Source organism: Thamnophis sirtalis, unplaced genomic scaffold (genome assembly GCF_051295495.1).
Source record: "Thamnophis sirtalis isolate CommonGarterSnake01/CBP01778 unplaced genomic scaffold, rThaSir2_p1.2 scaffold_2, whole genome shotgun sequence".
Lineage (NCBI taxonomy): Eukaryota > Metazoa > Chordata > Lepidosauria > Squamata > Natricidae > Thamnophis > Thamnophis sirtalis.
In genome coordinates, this window is record NW_028261382.1 from 97,741,283 (window position 1) to 97,763,381 (window position 22,099).

At 59.6% G+C, this 22,099-nt stretch overlaps 3 protein-coding genes and 1 long non-coding RNA gene across 4 annotated transcripts; 3 read left to right on the top strand and 1 right to left on the bottom strand.

Moving 5' to 3' along the window:
- The first annotated feature begins 3,013 nt into the window (after positions 1-3,013).
- On the top strand, positions 3,014-6,548 carry APOA1 (apolipoprotein A1). The gene is made up of 4 exons (XM_014075151.2): positions 3,014-3,109; positions 3,437-3,500; positions 3,650-3,806; positions 5,773-6,548. The coding sequence occupies exons 2-4, from the start codon at positions 3,458-3,460 to the stop codon at positions 6,359-6,361; spliced, it is 789 nt and encodes a 262-aa protein (XP_013930626.2). The 5' UTR covers positions 3,014-3,109; positions 3,437-3,457; the 3' UTR covers positions 6,362-6,548.
- Positions 6,549-7,804: 1,256 nt separating this feature from the next.
- LOC148049012 (uncharacterized) lies at positions 7,805-8,832 on the bottom strand. Its single transcript, XR_015695372.1, has 4 exons — positions 8,693-8,832; positions 8,502-8,567; positions 8,115-8,188; positions 7,805-7,952 (listed from the first exon to the last, which is right to left on the bottom strand). It is a non-coding gene; the product is annotated as an uncharacterized LOC148049012 (long non-coding RNA).
- Positions 8,833-12,025: 3,193 nt separating this feature from the next.
- LOC106556175 (uncharacterized) lies at positions 12,026-14,275 on the top strand. The gene is given in 8 exon segments (XM_014075157.2): positions 12,026-12,208; positions 12,549-12,644; positions 13,001-13,127; positions 13,294-13,406; positions 13,409-13,500; positions 13,502-13,775; positions 13,778-14,115; positions 14,117-14,275. Coding segments are annotated over 8 exon segments (1,203 nt in total). The 5' UTR covers positions 12,026-12,132; the 3' UTR covers positions 14,204-14,275.
- A 1,826-nt stretch (positions 14,276-16,101) lies between these two features.
- On the top strand, positions 16,102-21,210 carry ZPR1 (ZPR1 zinc finger). Its single transcript, XM_087706472.1, has 14 exons — positions 16,102-16,248; positions 16,353-16,514; positions 16,759-16,849; positions 17,444-17,514; positions 18,246-18,332; positions 18,430-18,552; positions 18,687-18,740; positions 18,843-18,909; positions 19,098-19,168; positions 19,256-19,345; positions 19,443-19,553; positions 19,840-19,926; positions 20,070-20,135; positions 20,916-21,210. The coding sequence occupies exons 1-14, from the start codon at positions 16,126-16,128 to the stop codon at positions 21,048-21,050; spliced, it is 1,338 nt and encodes a 445-aa protein (XP_087562598.1). The 5' UTR covers positions 16,102-16,125; the 3' UTR covers positions 21,051-21,210.
- The last annotated feature ends 889 nt before the right edge of the window (positions 21,211-22,099 follow it).

A 22,099-nucleotide genomic window follows, 5' to 3' on the forward strand; every position in this document is an offset into this window, starting at 1 on the left:
CTCCGGATTCAGGCTCCCCCCCTCTCCCCCCCACGGACCGGTCCCCTCCTGGCCGCGGTGCAATATTGCTTTTGTCTCCCATTTACGGACTTTTCTGTGTTTGGATTTTGTCATTGTGCTTCGACATCCTTTTCTCCTCTTTTTGTACCTCTTTTTCATTCCTATCATCATGTGCCTGCTCTCTCTCCTTTTTTAGTTTAATTCTGAGAAAGTTTGCTTCTTGTTTTTTAACTTCTCTCCCTCCAGATCATGTAGGAATTTGTTTCAATAATTTTTTTGGTATTATTATTATTATTATTATTATTAATATTAATAAATTAATTCAGAATGCCTTCCTGCCCCTGGCTGTGCTGCTTGACCCCCGCTCTCCCCCCCCCCTTGGCTCTTCCCTAGGCCTGCCCTCCGGGGGAGCCCTCCTTTCGGGGCACTGACTGGGCAAAGAGGGCCTGGCATCGTCTCTCTGCCTTTGGGGACCTTCGGAAGCTTCCCCCGAATTCCTCCAACCGGCTTTTTTTTAAAGTCGGGAAAAGTTTTTTTAAAGGGCCGCCTTCCTCGAGACGGGCAGGGAAGCTCCGGGCCCCCCTCGGAGGGCTGCTTCTTAGTCTGAGCCCCCTCCCCTTCAGGAGCCCCCGGTCTCCTCCTCTGGGCCGGATCAGAACGGGAGCTCCTGCTTCTAGGAGGAGGGGGGGGCCAAAGGTGCCCCCCCCCACCCTCCCCACCAGCTCTGGACTCTGGCTTCTTTGTCCTCTGTTTACATTACCTGGGAGGTGACAGCAGCGCCCCCCCCCCCCAGCCCTATTCCAACAGGCTGCGTGGAGAGGGGGGGGGGATGCCGGGCGGGGCTGTTTTGCAGTATCACATTTTTGTTTGTTTGTTTTCAGTTTTGGTTTTTTTTTATTGTTGCTTTGTATTGTATAATCAGTACTTACAGTATATGTTGAATGTATAACATACTTTGCTATTATTTCTGTTTTGGGGAAAATGTCCAGAGTATTTTTCTCGTTTATGTTGGACTAAAATAAGAGCCTAAACACACACACACACACACACACACACACACACACACACACAGAGACACACAGGTTTTCAGTTAATCCTTAGTTCCGTTTTGGGTGGGTGGGCTGTTTGCAACTGGTTGTTCAAATAAACCCTCGATTCTGATTGGCTCTCAGTTCTGGTCTCGCTCCTCTCTTGCTGCTGTTGGAGAAGCTGCTGCCCGGCCCGGTCCCCTACCTGGGGGGTGGGGGTGGGGGCTGTTCCAGGGCATCCGTGGGGGGGGGGGGCGTGTGTGTGTGTGAAAAGAGCCAAGAGGATGGCTGCAATGCTGGAGGTGAAGCTCCGCCCCTTTGACTTTGAACACGCCCCGCAGGGGCTCCTTTGAAGGAGAGCCCCACCTCAGCCTCTTGCGGGGAGAAGCTGCTGTAAGGGACCGTCTCCCCCAAGGGGAAGCAGCCCCCCTCTGGGCCTCTCACGGTCTTGGCAGATCCCACCCCCACCCCCGGCCTCGGTTGCTTAGAGCAGTGTTTTTCAACCTTGGCGACTTTAAGTCCTGTGGACTTCAACTCCCAGAATCCCCCAGCCAGCACAGCTGGCTGGGGAATTCTGGGAGTTGAAGTCCACAGGACTTAAAGTCGCCAAGGTTGAAAAACACTGGCTTAGAGGGAAAGCTGCCCCCACTTGGAGTCCTCAGGGTGCAGCCGCTGACCTGGCAGGGCCGAGCTCTCCATTCTGGGTCAGCCTCCGTCCGAGCTCTGGGAAATGGCCGGCCGGAGCAGCCCTTGAGGCGGGGGGGGGAGGGGGGACGCTTCTGCCACCCCTCTTTCTCCTGACACGGAACGGGGAGCCCTTGTAGGTGGGAGGTGTGCCTAGGGCCTCCGGGCCCCTGCCAGGCCTGCTCTCCTCCTCGCTGGGCATCTGGGCAGCTCCTTCAGCTCCCTCCCATTTTGCTGGTTGCTGCAGAGAGGGGTGGGTGTCCCTCCTTCACCCTTGTGCCCCCCACTCCCCCGATCTGAGGATTTGTTACAGCCTGGGAGGAGAGCTGGGGAGCCGGCCTGAAAATCCGGCGGTGGGAGCCCTTGGGTGGGAGGTGCCCCCAGCCCTGACAACTGTTGGCTGTTGAGAAAAGCAAAGCCCCCCCCCCCAATGTGGCTTGGCCCAGCCACCCGAATGAAAGGAAGGAGCTCCCACCCCCTCCATCTCAGGTGGGGTAGGACACCAGCCATGCGGGAAGCCTCCTTCAGGCCGGACTGGTGTTTGCCCTGGGGGTTTGATGCCATCATCCGCCTGCCAAGCAGGGCTCAGGGCTGGATTTTGGAGCCCCCAGGAGTGGCTTCTAGGGGAGAAGCCCAAGAGTGCCGCCCTTTGCTGGCTTCTCCTGCAGCCCAACTCAGCAGATCCTGAATGGTTTGTTAGGCCTGGTTGGAAAGAAACCGGCTCATGTGCTCACCAATGGGGGTTGCACAGGCCCCGGAGGACTCCTTTCGGGGAGGGGGTCGCTCTCGACAAAGCCCACCTTCCATCCTGAAGATGTGGAGTGCGTGTTCTCTGCCAGAGCGCTCTTGATTGGCCAGCCTGCCCCTCTCCTCTGGCACCATCCCTCTCCGCTTCCTGCCCCCGGGCGTCTGCTCAGGTGGGCCCCTGCTCTGCCGCTTGGGACCGAAGGGGGAGAATGAGGCCCGGGCCTTGATGGGGGAGGAAAGCCGCCTTGGCCTGCTGGTCTTGGGGTGAGCCCGACCTCCCATCAGCTTGCCCTGGGGTGAGTGGAAGCCTCCCACGGCCGGAGGCCCCCGCCGGCCACTAAGCCTCCCCCAAGAGCCCCCGGGCCCTTGTTCACTGCAGCTGCTCCTGGGCCGCTGGGGGTCTGTTGGCCCGCTGGGTACGCAGCCCAGCCGGGCTCTTGGCTCGGTGCCAGCGAGTTCCCTTGTCCCTGCGTTCTCCTGCCTGGCAATGTGTTTGATCCTTGAACTCTTAAGCGCCACATAGTCACCGCTCAGGAGTGAATTCCCTGTTTATAGCTACTGCTTATCTCCAGCAATAAACAACCAGGCCGGTATAAAAGGCCTCCACCGACTCCACGCAGCAAAGGACACGGCAGACACCCGAGTGGCTGGTAAGATGCGGGCACTGCTGGGCTTGGCTCCGGCCGGCTGCTCTCGGCTGGCCAAGAGGGTGGCAGAGAAGGAGGGCAGGGGAGCCCTGGGTGTGGGGAGGAGGGGCTGGGGCTGCTTCTGGGGGTCTCTTGGGGAGGGCCAAGGCAGAAGGCGGCCAGGCTGACCCTCTGGCAGGGACCGGATCCTCGGCTGAGAGGGCCTTTGGGCATGAAGAGCCACCCTGCGCCCCTCCTGCTCAGCCGATTTCCTTGGGGCCGATGCCGGGAGAGGGAGCTTTGGGTCTGGGCAGGGGGCGCTTGTCTTTCAACGGCTTTTCTCCCTCCCAGAGTCGGACGTAGCAGCTCAGGATGCAGAGTCTCAACCTTCTCCTGGCCCTCCTGCTCCTTACAGGTGAGTCTCTGGGCAGAGGAGCCGCCGGGTGGGCAGGGCTGGGTCTGGGGGACGAGGCTGCCCGGCTGCTCCCATGGGGCTCCAGCAGGAGGGGTAGCAAGGGCTGCCTCCACCTGCGCTGAGCCCCCTCCCTCCGCCTTGCCCTGCAGGAGCCCAGGCCCGCTACTTCTGGCAGCATGATGACCCCCAGCAGACCCGCCTGGAACGCCTGCAGGAGCTGGGCCAGGTGTACCTGGAGTCGGCCAAGGTGGCCGTGCAGGAAGCCGTGGGGCAGTTCGACTCCTCTGCCGTGGCCCAGGAGCTGCAGTGAGTAGCGCCTTGCAGCTTTCGGGGGGGGTGGGGGAGGCATGCTGGGGGGCAGCTCTGGGATTTTCTGGGAGGAGGGAGAGGCCGCTGCTCTGGAGAGCTGTGAGGGCCCCCCCCCATGTACTCTGATTGGCAGGGCAGGCGGGGGCAAAGAAGGCTGCTGGCGGGGGAAGATCCCAGGGGCTGCCTGGAGGGTGGAGGGCAGAAGAGGCAGAGCCAGCCTTCCTAGGGGAGGGGAGGGGGCTCCCTGGGCCCATCACCCACCTCCTCCATGGTCCCTGGGGACGGACAAGGCCCCGGCCGGTGGCCCAGGGGAGTTTTTCGTTTTGGGAGATAAAGAGACCTCTTGAGTAGGGAACTCAAACGGAGAAGCAGCAAGAGAAGCAGCAAAGTCGAAAGGAAGCGGAGAGGGGGAAGAAGGCGGTTTCAGGGCAGGCGCCTCTTGAGGGAGAGATCCGAGGGAGAAGCAGAAGCCCCCTTGGGCTCTGTGTTCAGGATGCCCACGCTGATCGGCAGCCACTCTGGCAGGGAGGCAGGGCGGGTGGAGCAGCCCAGGGACGACGGAGTCTGAGACCGTTGTTGGAGGCCCTGCCCGGTGGCTGGTAGCTGTCCATACCCCGAGAGAGCCTTCCGAGGGGAAGACGGCTCCTGTGCCCCCGCCCTGTGGGGAGCCGGGGAGGGGGCAGGCCTTTGGGGCAGTTTCATGCCCCCCCCATCCCCCAGCCTCTTTGAGGGACGAAGGCAACCTGAGAGGGGCTGCTGGCATCTCCTGGGCTTTTCCTAAACGTGGCTCCTGCGAGAGACCCCGTTGCCTGCTGGTTCCGGATCACAGGCGGAGGGAGCGTTGCGATGCCTGGGCTGAAGAAGGGATTCCTACGCCAGATTGGTTGATTTTCAGGGGTGGCTTCTCTCTGCTTTGAGTTCGATTCGCCTTCCAAATACGACGTGTAAACTGAAATGTCGGTTAAGTAAAAGGTGTGGCCAGCTTTCCAGATTGCTCTGCTTGAACGGCAGCTAAGCAGCAATTCCACTTTCTATGGGAAACCTCTGGCTCCACTTTTTTTTTTTTTTAAATATACACTTCTCATGATTTAAAACTGAAATTAATTCACCAGACAACATATTTTCAGCTCTCCTCCCCTCCTCTAAGAACCTTTAAAAAGCGACAGATGTTAATTTCCTAGCAATCCCTATCACACCATTTCTCTTTCCCCGGGGAGACTCTCTTCATTTGAGGCACCTGCATTTCACTAAAACAGTGTTATTTTTCAAAAAACATTACAATAGGTTTTTTTTTTAATTCTTGGTGTTTTTGTTAGGAATTGTTGGTTTTATTCTCTTGTACCTCGGGGAGAATCGAGAGAGAGAGGTGGGGAAAAATGATAGATTGGTGACCTCATCCTAGGGGACCCCCAGAAGCCCCCTGAGCCACAGCTGTGCCGCAGCTGCCAAAAAGGCCGATGCGGTTGTGGGCTGCATCAACAGAGGGACAGCAGAAAGATTACAAGAAGTGACAGTACAGCTGTGTACCCCACCGATAAGACTAGGAGTTGCGCATCCAGTTCTGGCCGCCATGATAGAAAAAAAAGATGATGAGGCCCTGGAAAGAGTGCAGGGAAGAGTGCAAGAAAGAAGGATGAAGAGGGGCTGAATTGTGTGAACAGTGGAGGGAGCTGCTGCGTATGTCTAACTGATAGGACAGGAGGATGGGGGTGGTGGGGAATGATAACTGTTTTCCAGAACTTGAATTTGGGGTTGGACTAGAAGACCTCTGAGGTCCCTTCCAGTCCTAGGATTCTATTGTATTATAATGTCATTTTCTTTAGTCAGATCAACTTCCCACCCAGTCATCCAAAAAATATGTCTTTTCATTTCTTTGTCACTGTTTTTCCAAGTGCTCCTGGGTGTTGTGGAGGCCTCTTCTCCGTCCTCTGCAGCCTCTGACCCGGCTCTTGCTCTCTTGCAGAGTCTCCTTAGGGCAGAAGTTGGAAGCCGTAACAATTGTGCTGCGACAGATCAAGGAGGAGATCGCACCCGAGCTGGAAGAAGTGAGGAACGAACTGCGGGCGGCCTGGCAGAAGCTGAAGGAAGAGGTCATCAATGACGTGCAGGACGTCGGGGTCCAGATCCAGCCCTTCCTGAACAGGTTCCGGGAGAACGTGCAGCAGGACGCGGCCATCTACTTCCAGCAGCTGAAGACCATCTCCCAGGACATCAACCAGGCGGCCCAAGACAAGCTGAGGCCGGTGGCCGAGGGCTTCCGGGACAAGGTGCGAAGCCACGTGGAGGCCTTCCGCAAGGACGCCGCTCCCTACACCAAGAAGCTGGAGCAACTCCTCCAGGAGAAGGCCAAGACGCTGGAGCAGAGCGCCCTGACCGAGCTCACCGAGCTGCAGACCGAGCTGCAGCAGCAACTGAGCGAAGCGCGGGAGAAATACGGGCCCCTCTTGGAAAAGGCCCGGGAGGAGCTGCTGACCCTGGTGGGGAGCGCCAAGTCCTTCTTTGCGACCGACAGTGGTTCGGAGCAGGAGGTGCAGCAGCAGGAGAGCTCCTAGAGGCCCCGCGTGGGTGCCCCCCAATCAACACTGCCGCTCCCCTCCCCCCGCAAGGGTCCCGGTGACCCATCCTGGTGGCTGAGGAGGCTGGCAATCCCTTTGCAAGAGAACCCCCCACCTCCACCCAGACTTTCCCCCTCTTCTCCTCCTTCTTTTGTGCCAAATAAAAACATCTGTGATATGCAAATGATCTCCTGCGTCCCGTGCATGATGGGGGCCGGGGTGGGGGGACCTGGGCTCTGAAGGACTCGGGGTTCAGCTCCTCCAAAGCTCCTCCAGGCCTCTTTGGCAGCTGGGAGGCGATGGGAAGGATGCTTCCTCCCTCGCATTTAGTCCAACGGAGCTTGGGGGTGGGGTGAGGGTGGGGCTCAGCCTCGGAAGGGAGATGCTTGGGGCACAGGGTGTGTTTCCCCACAGGCCAGCCCATGAATGGGGTCCGGGTGCGAACGCCTGCTAATGTCAGGAGCAAACGGGGGCTCCGTAGTGCAATCACTTGGGGGCTGGAGGTTGGCAGGACCCAGGGGAGGAGTTTGTTTGGGCCAGAGCCAAAGTGCCTGAAGGCAGCATGTGGGGGGGGGGCTTCCCAGGCCAGGTGTGTGTCTTATTGGCCCCCAAGGACCCTGGGCAGGGCCTTCCCGTCTGCACCCCCACCCGGCCAGCGCTGAGCAGGGGCCTGTAATGGGACACACCTCGGCCCTTGTGACTCTCATCTGCGGACGAGGAGGAGCTGTGAAAGCCCCTTGCGCCCCCCTGAAATCCCAGCAGGGCTCCTGCTTGGGGGGTAAGATGCCCGTCCAATCGGCGCACAGGAAGAAAGCCAAGCATGCAACGTTCTGCTACTTTTAATGAGGACAATCCCACACTAGAGAGGAGCCAGAAAGCGGAGGGGGGGGGGGAGAGGGGGCAGACGATCTGAGGGTCCCCAGAGGAGCAGGAAGAGCTGCGCCTGGTCCTGAGGACGGCTAGGGTGCCGTGGCTCCATTGGGCTCCTGGGTGTGGAATGGGGCTCCAGGCTCAGGGAGATCCCTTCAGCAGGTTTGAGATGTGAGTCTTTACTTGCTCAACTGCGTTCCGGGTGCGTTCAATGCATTTCTCTGACAATTCCCTGGGGAGAGTTAAGGTGGGGTGAGAAGGGGAGGAAAGGGAGTTCAGGGAACAGATCTTCCTGCCCCCCCCCCACCTCAAGAGGCCCTGTTGGGCTGGGAGGCCGTGGCTGGAGGCGCACTGAGCCCAAAGGACATCTCGGTGGCTGCAAAGAATCAAGTTGCAGAAGCAGAATTTATACGCTCAGCCGGCCGATTCTCCTTGCTAGCCAAGGGAAGGCTTTGTGCAAAAGGAGAGTCTGGTCACAGTCTTGACCAATTAGGAGGCGCCCCACCCCTTGCTCCAAATCCCTCCCAGGGGAGCAGCCCCCCCCAAAGGGCTGTGCAGCGCCTGGGCTCTCCTCCCCACCTCCAAAAGGCCGGAGACCCCAAAACCCACCTCAGTTGCTGGTAAGCATCCGATACTCGGAAATTGGCGATGTGCTCTTGCGCCTTCCGGACGAGACCCTGGAAACGTGTACTCACCGTCTCCTGGCCCTCCTCAGCGCCTGGGAAGCAAGGGGGGGGGAGGCTGAGGGATGGGGGGAGCTCTCGCCAGGGAGGGGCAGGGAAAGAGCCAGGCAAGAGAAGGGCGCCCCCCCGCCCTCTGAGCCCCCGGTGGCCCCACTGCCAGGGCCCCCGCTCGGCTCCCTTGCGGCGCAGCCTCTTACGTGCGTCGGTGGCCAGCAGCGCCAGCACCGCCAGCAGCAGCAGGAGCGGGATCCTCATCGTCCCTCGGTGGGTCCTGTGCAGAGAAAAGGGGTCGTCACTCGCCTGGAAGGGGCTGCCTTGAGTGGAAGGGAGGGCTGGGCGGCCCCTGGCTCCAGGCCGGGCATCTTTCCAAAGAAGGGGCAAAAGGGGGAGGAAGCCGGGCAGGGTCAGGGGCTGGCAGCGAGGGGCACAGACGGCGGAAGGGAGGCCAGGCTCCGTTCCCTCCAGGGCTTCCACAGGCGGGGGTCCCAGCGCGCCTCCCCCCATGGGAAAGCCTTCTGCAACCGCCCCGAAGCCCCCTTGCTGGGACCGGCGTTGCTGGACGGACGGGGAGGCCCCTCTCCCACCTTTTCTCCGGGAGCTGAAAGTCACGTTCGCCCTTTCGACTCGAAACAGCCGCCCTGCCAGGTAGACTGAGGGGGAGAGAGAGAGAGCGAGACGGCTCAGAGCCCCCGAGGGAGACGCGACGGCGGTTCTCCCCGGCCCGCCGCCTGCCTGCCCCGCGGAGACCGCAGCGCTGCCTGCCGCCGGGTCTCACCTTCCGGCTGGGCTTCCCCGAAGAGCGGTCCGTTCTGCCGAAGGGGCGGCCGCGGCTCCCCCTTTATAGCCCCCCTCCCCCCGGGGCTGCGCGGTCAAAGTTCCGGCGGGGGGGCTTTTGGGAGGGGCGGGCCCGGGGCAGGGGGGCTTCCGTCCTTCGGCCCCCGTTGGCTGCGCTTGGGACACTCGCCCGCCCCGCGCCCGCCTCCGCTGCTCCGCCGGTCTGGCAGGGCCCTTCCCCGAGCAGCGCCTCTCAGAGCCCCGGCCTGGCCCCGGGTGGGCATGGCGTGGCCGCGCTCGCTCCCTCCCTGCCACCTTCTCCTCTTTGCTGGACGGGCCTCTTGGAGACCAACAGCGGAGCCCAGCTGGGCTGGCAGGGAATGGAAGGCCAATGGTGGGCGCTGTGAAAGACATAGAGACCCAGTGAGGTCTCTGCCTGCCCCCCAGCCGTCTCCTGTTCCTCCCGGGGCTACTGCTGGTGTTCTGGGGGTCTCCTTCCCGAGGGATTGCAGGGGGGGGTGCGTGGGGAGGTGCAGGTGTCCGAGTGAGGGGCATCTCACACCCAGAGACCACTTAGCTGACCATCTCTTCTACTGTCTCCTGATTTTGGGGCTTCACAGTCAGTTGGCAGTCTGTGGAGAGGGACCCAGGGGGCTTCTTTGGACTCTCCCCCTCCCTCCCTCCCTCCCTCCCTCCCTCTCTCTCTGGGTAAATCTGCCCCTCCCCCAAAAGGCCTTCAATTGGGCAGCTGGGAAATCGCTGTGCTTGCTGGGGCCAGTCTGCCCTGTTTCTGTGCCAGCTCTTCTTTTGGGGTGCAAAAATAAGGGATCCAAACGCACCTGGCTAGCCGAGTCCTTCTGAGGGGGGGGTGTGTGTGTGCTTGGCCTAGATTTGGGGATGGGGGGTGTCAGTGCAAAGCCAGGCTCTGTGCCCGGATGGCTTCCCAAATCAAGCCCGAGGGGCCAGCTCTTCTCTTTTCCCTGCCCCAGGCCTTTGGTGGCGAGGGCAGCCCTGGCTCCTGGCCAAGGTTGTGTTGGAGGTTCCTGTTTCTTTCCACAGGCTCTTCGGGGCTCCCACGCAATCACACTCTGGCAACCTGTGGCCTCTCAGCACCAACGGGATCATCTTTGAACCCTGTGGGGTGTTGTTGGCCACGGCCCCTTCATCCTGCACAACAGCCCTGCTGGCCTTGGACTGTGACCCCCAGATAACACAGCCAGGCCAGTCAGGGGTCAGTTAAACAAACTAGTTTATTTCTACACCAGGAGAAGCCTTCAAATCCCCCAGCCTGCATCACTGTGCTGCCTGTTTCAGCCAAGGGGTGGGGGGAGGCAGCCTGCACATGCTCAGAAGCTCACTAGACCCGATCTCTGTCCCCTGCTTCAAGGCCACCCACTTGAGAAAGCCCCTGCTTCTGCTTTGTCAGGCAAATGCAATACTGATTCTCTTGGACCCGGGTGCCAGGATGCCCAGACTTTGGCCAGTGCCTTCCCCAGGGTAGCCAAACCTTGAACTGCAGAAGAGTGGTGTGGCCGGGAGATGGAGGGTCCAAGTGGGTGGGTGGAGGGAGGCTCCCTGCTTTTGGAACTGCGTTGGCAACATGGTTGTGGGCCTGGCATGGGGAGCCTGGCTGGAAGCTGGCAAAGAGAGACCTCCATCCTGGCAAAGCCAGATGGGAACCGGTGGGAAGGAGGCACCTGGGAGGGTCTTGGAAGCGCTTGAGTGCCTGCGTGTGGCTTCTTCTGCCTTCATCCCAGCCTGGGTGGTCATTTGCCCTCCCAGGGCTTCCCCATGTTCCATCCGCAGCGCCATTTGGAGAGCAAAGCTTTCAACCTACTGAGAGGGGTGGATTATGGGTCAATGGGTACAACAGCCAGACCTTCTGCTTACGCGATATCCATGCCGGCCATAAAACCCCACATAACAACTTGCCCAGGAGTTTGAGTCTTCCGTCGGTTGCATAGGGACCCTGAAGGAAGCCTCCCCCCCCCCTTAGATTCTCCTCCCGGTCATCGGATTCTGTTGACTTCGGTGAGAAGCCAGAAGGCACTTTTCCCTCTGCCAAAAGAGAGACAGGGCCAAAGAGGGAGGCTTGTGACCTGCAGAAACAATCCCTTGCCAAAATATCTTGGGGAGACGGGGGGGGGGGCTGATAGGGAAGAGCTGATGTCCAAAACATCTGCCAGAGGTTGGCTAAGCTTTGCGCCCCTTTGGCTCTGGCCAAATTCCAGCCGTGTTGCCTAGAGCTCCAAGGCCTGATTTTCGGGCTATTCCCGCCTGAGCAAAGCTCCCCTTTGAAAGATGCGGTCTAATCACGGGGTTCAAACTCCGTCATGAACCCGTGAGCCAAGTGGAGGGTGCCAGAGCCGGCTGGGTGATGGTTCTGGTGTTGTGTCACACACAGTCACAGGATGAAACCGAAGGCACCAAATCTGAAAAGGGAAGCAACGCAACCGGCACAAGATGCAGCTCCCACTTTGCGTTTGTGTGTGGGGCCCCAGATGGCTCCTGATAGGCACAAAGCCACCTGATGTCCCTTCGGCCTCTCTGGGCAGAGGCTGCTTCCTCCCGAGGCCTCCCTGGATCTCCCTGGGCCTCTGGAGGGAGGAGGCCTTTGGGGCCTCTCTTGGCCTGGTGGGACCTTGGGGTTCTTCCACCGCCTCTGGGCCCTCCCCCTGGTCACCTGCTGGCCAGAGGCCCCCAGTGAATTTTGGTTCTCTGGATTCTGCTCCTTTCCTCTCCCACGGAAGATAATAGGAAAAGGGGTGGGGGCCACTACTGCCCCAGAGGCCTGTGGGTTTGGCCGTGGGGGAGGGGCTTTGGCAGGTTGTAGTCTTGAGTGCAGGCAGGGTGACATTCTGAGTCTTGAGCTCCATGTGGAGTCTAAGCAAAGCCAGCCCAGCAGACCTCGGCCAGGGGCCCCTCAGCTGCAGCCTGGCTGGGTGTCTGATGTGTATTTCCATAGGGACAGCAGGGGGCTCGGGACGGCCCCAGAACCTTTGTGGCTAAGCTCCTTTCCTCATCGTGGGGGCAGAGGGTGTGGTCATTCCCACTGAAGATTCCTGGCCTGCCCCCCCTGCCCTATTCCCCCCCCCCCAAATGCAGAAGGGCCTCCAGGCCTGGAAGGGTTTCAGGGGAGAATCCCGTTAATCCTCCACTCCTGGGTTGCTCCCATTCCTGGCCACTTCTTTTATCACTACTGTATCATGATATTTATCATTGCTGCCAGAATCCTGCTCCTCTCCTGCTCTCCCTAACCTTAGACCTGCCTAGATTTGTGCTGTCTCCTCCCTGCTGGCAGAGCCTGGGGCACCGTGCAAGAAATTCTGCGGTGGGGCTGCAGATAACGGGCAACCTTGTGGCGGTGGAGGCCTCCACGTCACATTCCTGCTAAAGTCCAAGAGCTCAAGGAGGTGTCAGCAGCCTGCGTGGAGGCAAGAGATGCCGTCCCCAGGGTATAAGTACGGAGCGGCTGCCAAGGCAGAGCTGCAGAGCAGAAGGAGCCTCGCTGGAGAAGGTGAGCCCTGGCTGCAAACGGGGATCTGCTCTCTTTTGGAGCCCGAGGGGACCGGGCAAGCTGAGTGCGTGGGCTCCTTGACGGCGGAAGAGGGCAGCCCCCGGGTGCTTTGTCGGGCAAGAGGTTGGGCTGGGCGAGGCTGGTGTTGCCTCGTCCGCCCCTCATCCAGCTTGAGAGGCACCCCTGGCTTTGGCTCTGGTTCTCCCCTTGGGGGAAGCTCCTGGCTCCCCTTACTTCCACCTGGGGAGCCCCAAATCTTTGCTGAGGCGATGCTGCAGGGCTGGGGCCAACAGAGAGCTCGGCCCTGGGACAAAGGGTCACCTCTGCCTCTTCTCCACAGGTCTGTTCCCGAGAGGACTTTGCGTGCCGTTTCCTGCCAGCCACCATGTCTCGAAGGCAGCCGCCTTCCTCCTCGGACTCTTGATTGCCACCACAGGTACCAGGATCTCATTCTCCCCATCTTTTAACTGCCTCCCTTCTCTGCCCTTCCTCGGGATTTCTCTGGCCGGGGTGTTTCTGCTAATCGGCTGCCTCCGGAAGGCAGAGAGAGGTTGGGCTAAAGGCATCCAGAGATGCTGCGTGGCTCAAACGGAAACGGGGGGGGGGGGGGGCTTCAGAGAAGACGAGAAGAAGTGGGGCTCGCTGTGAGCAGCAGCAGGAGCCCCTTTGATGGAGGTGGCTGGAAAGGGGGACACAGTAGTCCAGACGAGGGTCTCTAGTCCCTTGAACAGGCCTGGGTTTCCCAGAGAGCTGGCCCTCAGGACTGACCCTTTCCTCTCCTCCTTCCTGCAGGGGCCCAAGATAGCCCCTCTCCCCAACAACTGACTGACTTGGTCTGGCAGTACGTCGCCCAGCTGAGCAGCAATGCCAGGGAGACCCTGAGGCAGGCCCAGCAGTCGGACATCAGCAAGCACGTCACGTGAGTTGCCCGTCAAGCCCAGGCTTAAAAACCCTTTCAAGGCAGACGGCAGGTTCCCCTGCAGTCAGGTGGGGGAGGCCCACCTGCGCAGGTGTGGCTCCAATAGGGAAGTCATGGGGGGGGAGGAAAGGGACAAGCTGTGATTTCCCTCCCCCTTTTCCCCCAGGGACCTGATCCAGCAACACCTCCAGGCCATCAACCCCTACAGCCAGGAAGTGCAGGAGAAGTTCCTCCTGTACATCACGCAGCTGCAGACCCAGATGAGGGAAGAAGGGGAAAAGTGAAGGAAAAACTCAAGAGGGAGCTGGAGCAGCTGCAGGCGGATGTTGCTCCCTTTCTGGTGGAGGCCCAGAACCAGGTCACCACGACTGCCGGGGAACCTAAAAACCCAGCTGGCGCCCTACATGGAGCGGCTGCAAACCACCACAGACATCCTGTCCACCCAAATCGAGCAGAAACTGGCACCTTTAGTGCAGGAGCTGCAGGCCCGGTTGAAGGAGAACGTGGGGGACCCGGCCAGCCTCTCCCCCTACGTCCAGAGGCTCCAGGAGACCATCAACCAGCAGGTGGCAGACCTCAAGGTGCAGCTGGGCCCTTTCCCTGCGGAGCTGAAGGCCAAGGTGGACCAGGCGGTGGAGGAGCTGTACAAGAGCTGTCCCCCTATGCCCCGACCACGCCGGAGCAGCTGAGGCGGCAGATGGAAGAGCTCTCCTTCCAGGTGGGAAAGAGCGCGGAGGCCTTGCGGGAGAAGCTCCAGGGAGAAGCCGAGCAGTTGCGGGCACAGCTCGACACGCTTCTGCAGGGAGACCTGGCCTCCCACCTGAACAGCCTGAACACGGACGTCAGGCAGCAGATTGAGGACTTCCGCCAGCGGGCGCTGTCCCAAGGGAAAAGCTTCAGCGATCTGGTGGTGGAAAAGGTGCAGAAGCTGGGCCAGAGATTGCAGCCCCATGCCAGCGGGCAGGAGGACCAACTGAGCACCCTGGACGGGGGAAGTCAAGGAGAAGATCATGGCCTTAGTGAACAGCCTCCAGCAGACCGAGGAGCAGCTCCTTCACACCCAGGAAGAAGCATGAGGGAGGGGAGCCCAGCAGCTCTTCCAGGAGACTCCAATTGTTGTTGCTTGAAATAAAAGAACTGCTCAGCCACCCTCCAGGCTCTGTCTCTTGGGGGCGGCGGGGACGGGCGCTCCGGAGGGATCCTGGGGGTGGGGTGGGGTGGCAAGAGAGCAAACAGGAGGGGGGCTCAGGGAAGGGGCTCTCCATCAGCTGCACAGGGCTGCCCGTCCCACACAAAAGTGACTTTAGGTGGCACACAATAAAAACTTTATCTGTAGAATATTAATAAACCTTTAAAAAAGAAAACAGAGGCTGAGAAAAACAGCAGTTAAAAAACAACAGCCCGATGGCCTAACCCTTGCGGCAGGAGCCCAGTCTGGGGATGACCAGAGACCCCACCCAGGAAGGAGCGCCAAGGCTCTGCAGCCTCCACCCCCCCCCCCAGTGCCAAGGATGGCAGCGGCCTCAAACCGGCTAGGCCTGCCCAAGGGACGGGGGTTCCCACTGCCCGGCCCTTGCTCAGCAGGCAGCTCCCTGGAAGGCCAGGTCTCCCGCTGGCTTCCCCGCCTTCCCCTCAGGGACCACCTGAAGCGTCCATGGACAAAGCTTTGGTAGCACCAGACACGGAAGACTCTGGATCTACTTTGGCCTCCCTATTGCAAAAAAAGACTCTCTGGGGAGGGGCAGGGAAGGGCAACCAGGGGAGGAGGGCCAGGGGGAGGAGTCAACACTTTCCCACTCTGCTCTGTGGGCGTGGCTTGGTGGGTGTGGCAGGGGGAGGAGACTGCAAAATCCCCATCCCTCCCCATCAGCTGGGAGGCAGAGGACGGAGGGGGGCGCCGTTTGCCAAACTACTCAAAACTTCTGCTACCGGTTCTCCTTCTGACCCCCCCCCCCACTCCTGATTAGTTCAGTTCAGTTCAGTTCAGTTCACTTTATTTGTATGCCACCCTTTTTCCCTGGGGGGACTCAGGGCGGCTCACAGTTCAAAGGGGGGGGGGAAGGACAAACAATTTACAACATAAAAGCATTACATCATTTAAGAACTCAACAGTCTTACAATTCGAGTGGGGTTAGAGTCTTTAAACCCCAGGCCAGCTGGGATAGCCAGATTTTAAGTGTGGCGCGGAAGGCCTGGAGGGTGGTGAGGGTCTGAATCTCCACGGGGAGATCGTTCCAGAGGGTCGGAGCAGCCACCGAGAAGGCTCTCCTCCGGGTAGTTGCCAGTCTACACTGGCTGGAAGATGGAATTCGGGGGAGGCCTAATCTATGGGATCTTATTGGCCTAGTGGAGGTGATTGGCAGTAGGCGGTCTCTCAAGTACCCAGATCCACTACCATGAAGGGCTTTGTGGGTGACAACTAGCACCTTGAAGCGCACCCGGAGACCAACAGGCAGCCAGTGCAGCTCGCGGAGGATAGGTGTTACGTGGATGAAATGGGGTGCACCCACGATCGCTCTTGGGCCCAGGCGGAGACCACCGGATGCAGGGAGAGGGGGGGGGGATCTCTGGGTCAGTGAAGAGACGGAGGGGGAGGGGGGCATGATGGCGTCTTCCAATATTTGAGGGGCTTCCCCAGAGAAAGATAGTGTGGGGGGAGACCTCCGAGGCCCCCAAGCGAGGGAAGGACCAGAGGCCGCGGGTCAGAGGCTCCTCCTGCCCCCCCAGAGGTTGCGGGGCTCTTTGGAGAAGAGGCTGGAGGGCATTTCTCTGGAACGCTGCAGGGTCGCCTGCTGGAGCAGGGGGATGGACTAGAGGACCTCCGAGGACCCTTCCAGCCCATTCATTCTGCCTCCCGGGCGCCCCCTGCGGAAGGAGGGAGCGGCGCCCGCGGGCCCCCTCTTGACGCTCACGGGCGGGGCGCCCGAGGGTGACGTCACAGGGGCGCCGAGTTCTTCTTCCGCCGGAAGCGGAAGCCGGCGCGGAGGCTGCGAGCGGCATGGCGGCGGTGGGGCGGGAGCCGGGGGTGGCGGTGGGGGGGCCGTTCCGCCCGCTGAGCGCCGACGACGAGGAGCAGCTGCCGACCGAGCTGGAGTCGCTGTGCATGGCCTGCTTCTGCCAGGTGAGGCCGCGGCGCTTCCCGCTGCCGGTGCCGGTGCCGGGCGGCGGGGCTCCGGCGGGGGTTCTGGGGAGCCCGGGCGGGCCTCAGCCTCTCCCTCCCCGCAGGGCACCACGCGTCTCCTGCTGACCCGCATCCCCTTCTTCCGGGAGGTCATCGTCGGCTCCTTCGCCTGCGGCAGCTGCGGCTGCACCAACGCCGAGGTCCAGTCGGCCGGACGCATCCAGGCGCGCGGGGTCCGCTACGCGCTGGCCGTCAAGAGCCGGCAGGTGGGCCGACTGGGGAGGGGGGACTCCGGACACGCCTCCCAAAGCCCCCCCCCTCAGAAGGGGGGCGGGTCTCGGGCAGAGGGAGGGAGGGAGGGGGGGAGTCCAGAGGCGCTTCTCCCCCCCCCGGGGGGCTTTGGGGGGGGCTGCTGATGAAGGGAGCCCGGGGAAAGAGGCTTGTGGCGCTGCCCCCTCCCCTCCTCCTAGGGTAGAGTCACCGTTCCTGATCCTCTCCTCTCCCCCCCAGGACATGAACAGGGCGGTGGTGAAGACGGACTCTGCCACCGCTGGTGTCCCGGAGCTGGACTTCGAAATCCCCGCTTTTTCTCAGAAGGGAGGTGGGTGTGAAGCCCTGCGAGGGCCTCTTGGGGCGGGGGAGGGACATGGGAGAGGAGCCCCCCCCTGTGCCTTCCTGCTTTCCTGGAGGAACCCATGGAGGAGGAGGAGGAGGAGGAGGAGCTTCTGGTGGGCGAGACCCCCTCCTGAGAGAGTGCTGGGCAGGGGGCTGCATCTGCCTCCAGGAGATTTTGGTACCCGGGTGCTGTGGCCCCCATCTAGCTTTCTTTGGGGCTGAGGAGGGGAGCGTAGGCTCTTTTCCAAAGCTGGCTTCCTTTTAGGCTCTGAGGAAGTGCGGCTTTAATCTGCGGGGCTGAGCTGCCATCTGCTGCTATTTCCCAGGCTGATTGGAACTAGGGCACAAGGGGGGAGGCTTGTGGTTAGACAAGGGTGAGAATGCTGTTTGAGGGGTAGAAGCTGCAGCCTTCTTTCTGATTCCTGGCTTGCCCGAGAGGATCTGGCAGGAGGCCCTATTGTTAGTTTGGGCTTTTTTTCATAGTAAGGACAAATACTTTACTTGTCTGGGTGGAAGAAACTTGTGATTGTCTGGAAGCATGGAGTAATCGTGGCTGTTTCCCCCCTTTCCCTCCCATCAGTTCTTACCACCCTGGAAGGGATCCTTGACAGAGCAATAGCAGGGCTGGAGCAGGATCAGCTTCACCGCAGAGTAAGCTGCTCGAAGGAATCTGGGAAATGGAGGGGGCCACACTTTCCTCACATGGGGCAACTTTCTAGCTTGGCATTTGACCGTGTTAATTGCAGATAGGCTTCCTGCCACCTGGGCAAAAAAACCTCCGATTGCTGGTTTAGAATAGGGGTGCCCAGTCCATGGACTGGCACTGATGTGGGGCCTGCCAGAAACAAGCGAAGCCCCCTCCGCGGAATGCAGGCAGCACAGAACCACCACCACCCCCAGTCGGTGGAAAAACCTCTGTCCATGGAATTGGACCCTGGTGCCCAAAAGGTTGGGGGCCGCTGTTCTAGAGCATCCTGTTCATAAGTAAGTTCTTGGGGTCTGAAGGCCCCCTTGGGAAGTGGAACAGGAGGGGATGGTCTTCTGCCGGTTTTCACATGGCCGGCTTCAATTCTGACAGCTCCACGGGGGCCGGGGGGATTGCAAAGGCTTCTGGGGCACCTGAAATACTTCAAGGTGAAACTGCGTGTGGTCCAGGCTGGGCTTTGTCTTTATTTGGTGGGGAGAGAATGCAGTCGGCTGGGCCAGAAAAGGAACAAGCCAGGCCTGCTGGTTTGACTGGTGGCTTAAGGTTCTTCCTGCGGCATTCGCCTTTCTGGAGGAACAGCCCCAGCTGGGGGCCTAGAAGGGGGCTGCCCCTCTGTGTCTCTGTGCGCTGCTTCCTCTGGGAAAGCAAGCCAGCTGTTTCTGCTTTTGGGCCGTAGAAAATGGACACTGAAGTGGCAGGAAAAATCGACGAATTCATCTCCAAGTTGAAAGGCCTGAAGGAAGCGGAGTCGGCTTTCACATTTGTAAGTTGCCTTGGGGTGCTGAGAGCCGCCTCCACCTGCAGGCGATGTTAATGCCGGCAAAAGAGTGATTTTGGTGGCGCCTCTTTTCCCCCTCCAGATTCTTGATGATCCTTCGGGAAACAGTTTTGTGGAGAACCCTCATGCGCCGCAGAAGGACGAGGCCCTGGAGGTCACCCACTACAGGAGGACAGCCGAGCAAGCAGCTCTGCTTGGACTAGAGGTAACAGGGAGGGCTTGGACAGGTCTTGCCTGGGGCCCCCCGCCGTTCCTGTGGCCTCGGAGCCCTCTTGCAAGCCCTGAGGGTCTGCATGCCAAACGCTTACGGACCCCTCCATTCCCCCCCTCCCCTTTCAGGAAGAGGGCTTGGAGGAGGATCCAGCCGACCCTGCAGAGGACCTGAGGAACGAGGTGAGCGGGTGGGGCTGGCAGTTGGGGGGCAGGGTTCCCCTTTGGTCTGGTGCCTGTCCAGTCGGGAGCGGAGGGGCCTCATGGTGGCTTCTCTTCTGCCAGGTACTGCAGTTCGGCACCAACTGCCCCGAATGCAACGCTCCCGCCAGCACAAACATGAAGCTGGTGCGTATCCTTTGACCCTGTGGGGGCTTGCCTCTGCCAGCCCTATCCATGGCCCTGGCGTGGGCGCTGGCTCCTGGAGGGCAGAGGGGGCCGACCGGGCTCCTCCCCTGCCCCCAAGGAAACGCGTGGGGACTGGAGCAAGAGGGCTGATGGGTCTGCATGGTGGAGTTTTTCTTTACTGCTTCTCCTCAGAGATTCCCCATTTCAAGGAGGTCATCATCATGGCTACAAACTGCGATGCCTGTGGGCACAGAACAAACGAGGTGAGTCTTTTCGTTCTGGCGGGGGGGGGCATCGAGGCTCTGCTCCGTGTTACCACTTAAGACACCCCCCCCCTTTTATTGCCTTAGGTAAAATCCGGGGGAGGCATCGAGCCTTTGGGCACCAAGATAACCCTTCATGTGACGGGCTCTGCAGACATGATGAGGGACGTTCTAAAGGTGACCCTTCCTTCCCTCAGTTCTGACAGTTGCACTTTCTGTGAAGGCTGCAGCCGGCCTTTCCCGGAACAAATGGGGTTCTCTCTCTCTTTTGCAGTCGGAAACCTGCAGGATAGAGATTCCAGAGCTGGAGTTTGAGATAGGAATGGGAGCTCTGGGTGGAAAATTCACCACTCTAGAAGGGTTGATGAAGGACATCCAGGCTCTGGTGAGTGAATCTGAGCGAGAGTTGGAGGTCTGTCCCGTAGTGCCACATTTCTTCCTACGAAGGAACTGGAGATCAGCTGAACTAGAGTGGGGGGGAGTGTGGGAGCCTTGGGCTGAGCTGCTCCCGCCTTGTGACTTGCGGCATCTGGGCGGAAGGCAGAGCACTGGTCTTGGGGGGAGCCTGGCTCTGCTGATCAGAGAGCTGCTGCCTTAGGGTGACCTGGGAGAGCGGGACTTGGAGGCGTTGCCTCTGCCTTGGGCCTAACCCCCAGCCGTCTCCCCCGCAGGTGGAGAAGAACCCCTTCACCCTGGGGGACGCCTCTTGCCCTGGCAAAGCAGCAAAGCTGCACGCGTTTGGGAAGAAGCTCCAGCAGGTAAGGCCGCCTTTGCATGCCCCTCGTGCTGCCAGCGCCAGCCCCCTGCAGGCCCTTTGCGGGAGGGAAGGTGAGCCTTGCGTTTTGCGGGTGATGCTTTCTGTGGTCAGATGGAGAGAGCGTCTCTTTTCTTTTTCTGCCAGATCGTAGATGGGGAGATGAAGGTGCATCTTGTTCTGGATGACCCTGCAGGAAACAGCTACCTTCAGGTGAGGCCAATGGGGGCAAATAACCTGGGCGGAAAAGGGCCACCAACTTTTAAAAAAGAGGCATTGGGTGTTTTGTTTTAAAATGCCGCTATTTCACGTTTCCTGTAGTGGCTCAGGGAAGGGCAGGCATACGTTTACACCTGGCCTTGGGGCTTCCAAGCAGCCTCTGTTATGGGATGTCCCTGTGGGCAGGAGGGAGGAGGAGGAGGCTCTAAAGCCCACCCCTCTCTGGTGAAATTGTTTGGCCTTCATTGTTGAGCTGTTGGGTTGTCCTGGCATTCTGGGCACTTTGGCCAGTGTTGGGTTGGGGAAGGAAGGCTGATCTTGATGTTTCCAGGGAAGACGCCTGAAGGGGCTGAAGGACACTTTTTATGTTATCTTGTTGTGCGTATTTTTAATAATGGTGTAGATCAGTGTTTCTCAACCTTGTCAACTTGAAGATGTCTGGACTTCAATTCCCAGAATTCCCCAGCAGTGGTTAGGACAGTGTTTCTCAACCTTGTCAACTTGAAGATGTCTGGACTTCAACTCCCAGAATTCCCCAGCCAGCGAATGCTGGCTGGGGAATTCTGGGAGTTGAAGTCCAGACATCTTCAAGTTGACAAGGTTGAAAAACACTGGTGTAGATGATTCTTTGCATGTTTGATTTTGCCTCTTTAAGAAACAAACCCAAGACCTGTTCTTAAAAGGAACGCTACCAGATTTGGGCAAAAGGCTGCAAGCCCTGGGGGTTTTTTGCGCGCTGGCTGCTGCCTCATAGTCTTGTCTTTGCCCTTCCAGAATCTCTACGCTCCTGAAGAAGACCCAGAGTTGTGTGTGGAGCGATACGAGCGGCGGTTTGAACAGAACGAGGAGCTGGGCCTGAACGACATGAAAACAGAGGGCTACCAGGCAGATGCTTCTTCCCCTCAGTAGCCAAGCTGACCACTTGGACACGGCATGGAAAGCCATAAGACTGTTGCGTTTGAAGCTTCTGTCCACCCACTTTTCTTTGGCAAGCAGTAGCTTGATTGACTCTGCTCCTTCCGTAGAAGGCAGGCTGGCTGGACTCCACTATTAAAACCGAAGCAGGGAAGTCGGCGTCCTTGTCTGAAGAGGGAAGCGGGAGGTTCTCCTGGGGGTTCCTGGGTGAAGAAGCAGCGACTTCTGGCTTCTTCCTCCTGAGCCCAAAGGGGCAAAGACTTCTCCCTCAAGGGTTCCCTTCTCCCTCCTCCCTCAAGGGTTTGCACGCTGCCCTTGCACTACCTAAGAGCCATGCTGATAATTGCCTACAGCTCTCCCGTGCCCTGCCGGTGGGAGTGGTGGATTCAGGGGTTGCAGCAACTGGGAGCCCTACAATCTGAGAGGTTGGCCGTGTCCTGGCTTGGCCCTTCTGAAGAAACTCCGGGCCCTTAACAAAGTTAATGCTGGAATAATAAAAATTATACCTAACCAAGGAAGGCAACAGATCACTGAGTCAAAGCTGCTCTGGTGCTCATCTCTCATCCTTCGGAGCAAGCCTGGGGATTTCCTTTGTTTCCTAAACACAACCGAGGTGCTGAGGGCCGGGTAGACCTCTAGATGCAGAGCGTGCCTCCACTTGTGGGGCTTCCATAGCAAATCATTCTCCAAGTTGCCTTTCTCCAGCCACTTGGAGGATCTGGGTGAAGCCCTTCACGTGGCACGGATGAAAGGAGCGGTTCCACCAGAGCAACGCCTGTTGAATGGCCCAGAGGGTTCGCACTTGGGGGGGCCGACGTGGCGGGAGGGCTACTGATTCCCGGGGCTTTGCAGCGTGCCTGGCGTGCGGGTTTTGCTCCCACTTTGAGAAGGGCTGTTGGCCATCAGGGTGGCCGGAGCTTCAGAGCAGGGTGACTGGGAAGCAGCGCCTGCGGAGGGGCGACCGCAGCTGCTTTTGGGGTCTGCTGGCGCCTTGAGAGGCAGACCGAGCTCCGCTGCAGGGGAACCGGCCCGACTCCCTGGCA

Coding starts and splice junctions, on each gene's coding strand:
- ZPR1 (XM_087706472.1), top strand. CDS start 16,126: ATGGCGGCGGTGGGGCGGGAGCCGGGGGTGGCGGTGGGGGGGCCGTTC. Junction 16,850..17,443: donor CGCTTTTTCTCAGAAGGGAG/GTGGGTGTGAAG, acceptor CCCTCCCATCAG/TTCTTACCACCCTGGAAGGG. Junction 18,741..18,842: donor CAGAGGACCTGAGGAACGAG/GTGAGCGGGTGG, acceptor CTCTTCTGCCAG/GTACTGCAGTTCGGCACCAA.
- APOA1 (XM_014075151.2), top strand. CDS start 3,458: ATGCAGAGTCTCAACCTTCTCCTGGCCCTCCTGCTCCTTACAG. Junction 3,501..3,649: donor GGCCCTCCTGCTCCTTACAG/GTGAGTCTCTGG, acceptor CTTGCCCTGCAG/GAGCCCAGGCCCGCTACTTC. Junction 3,807..5,772: donor GCCGTGGCCCAGGAGCTGCA/GTGAGTAGCGCC, acceptor GCTCTCTTGCAG/AGTCTCCTTAGGGCAGAAGT.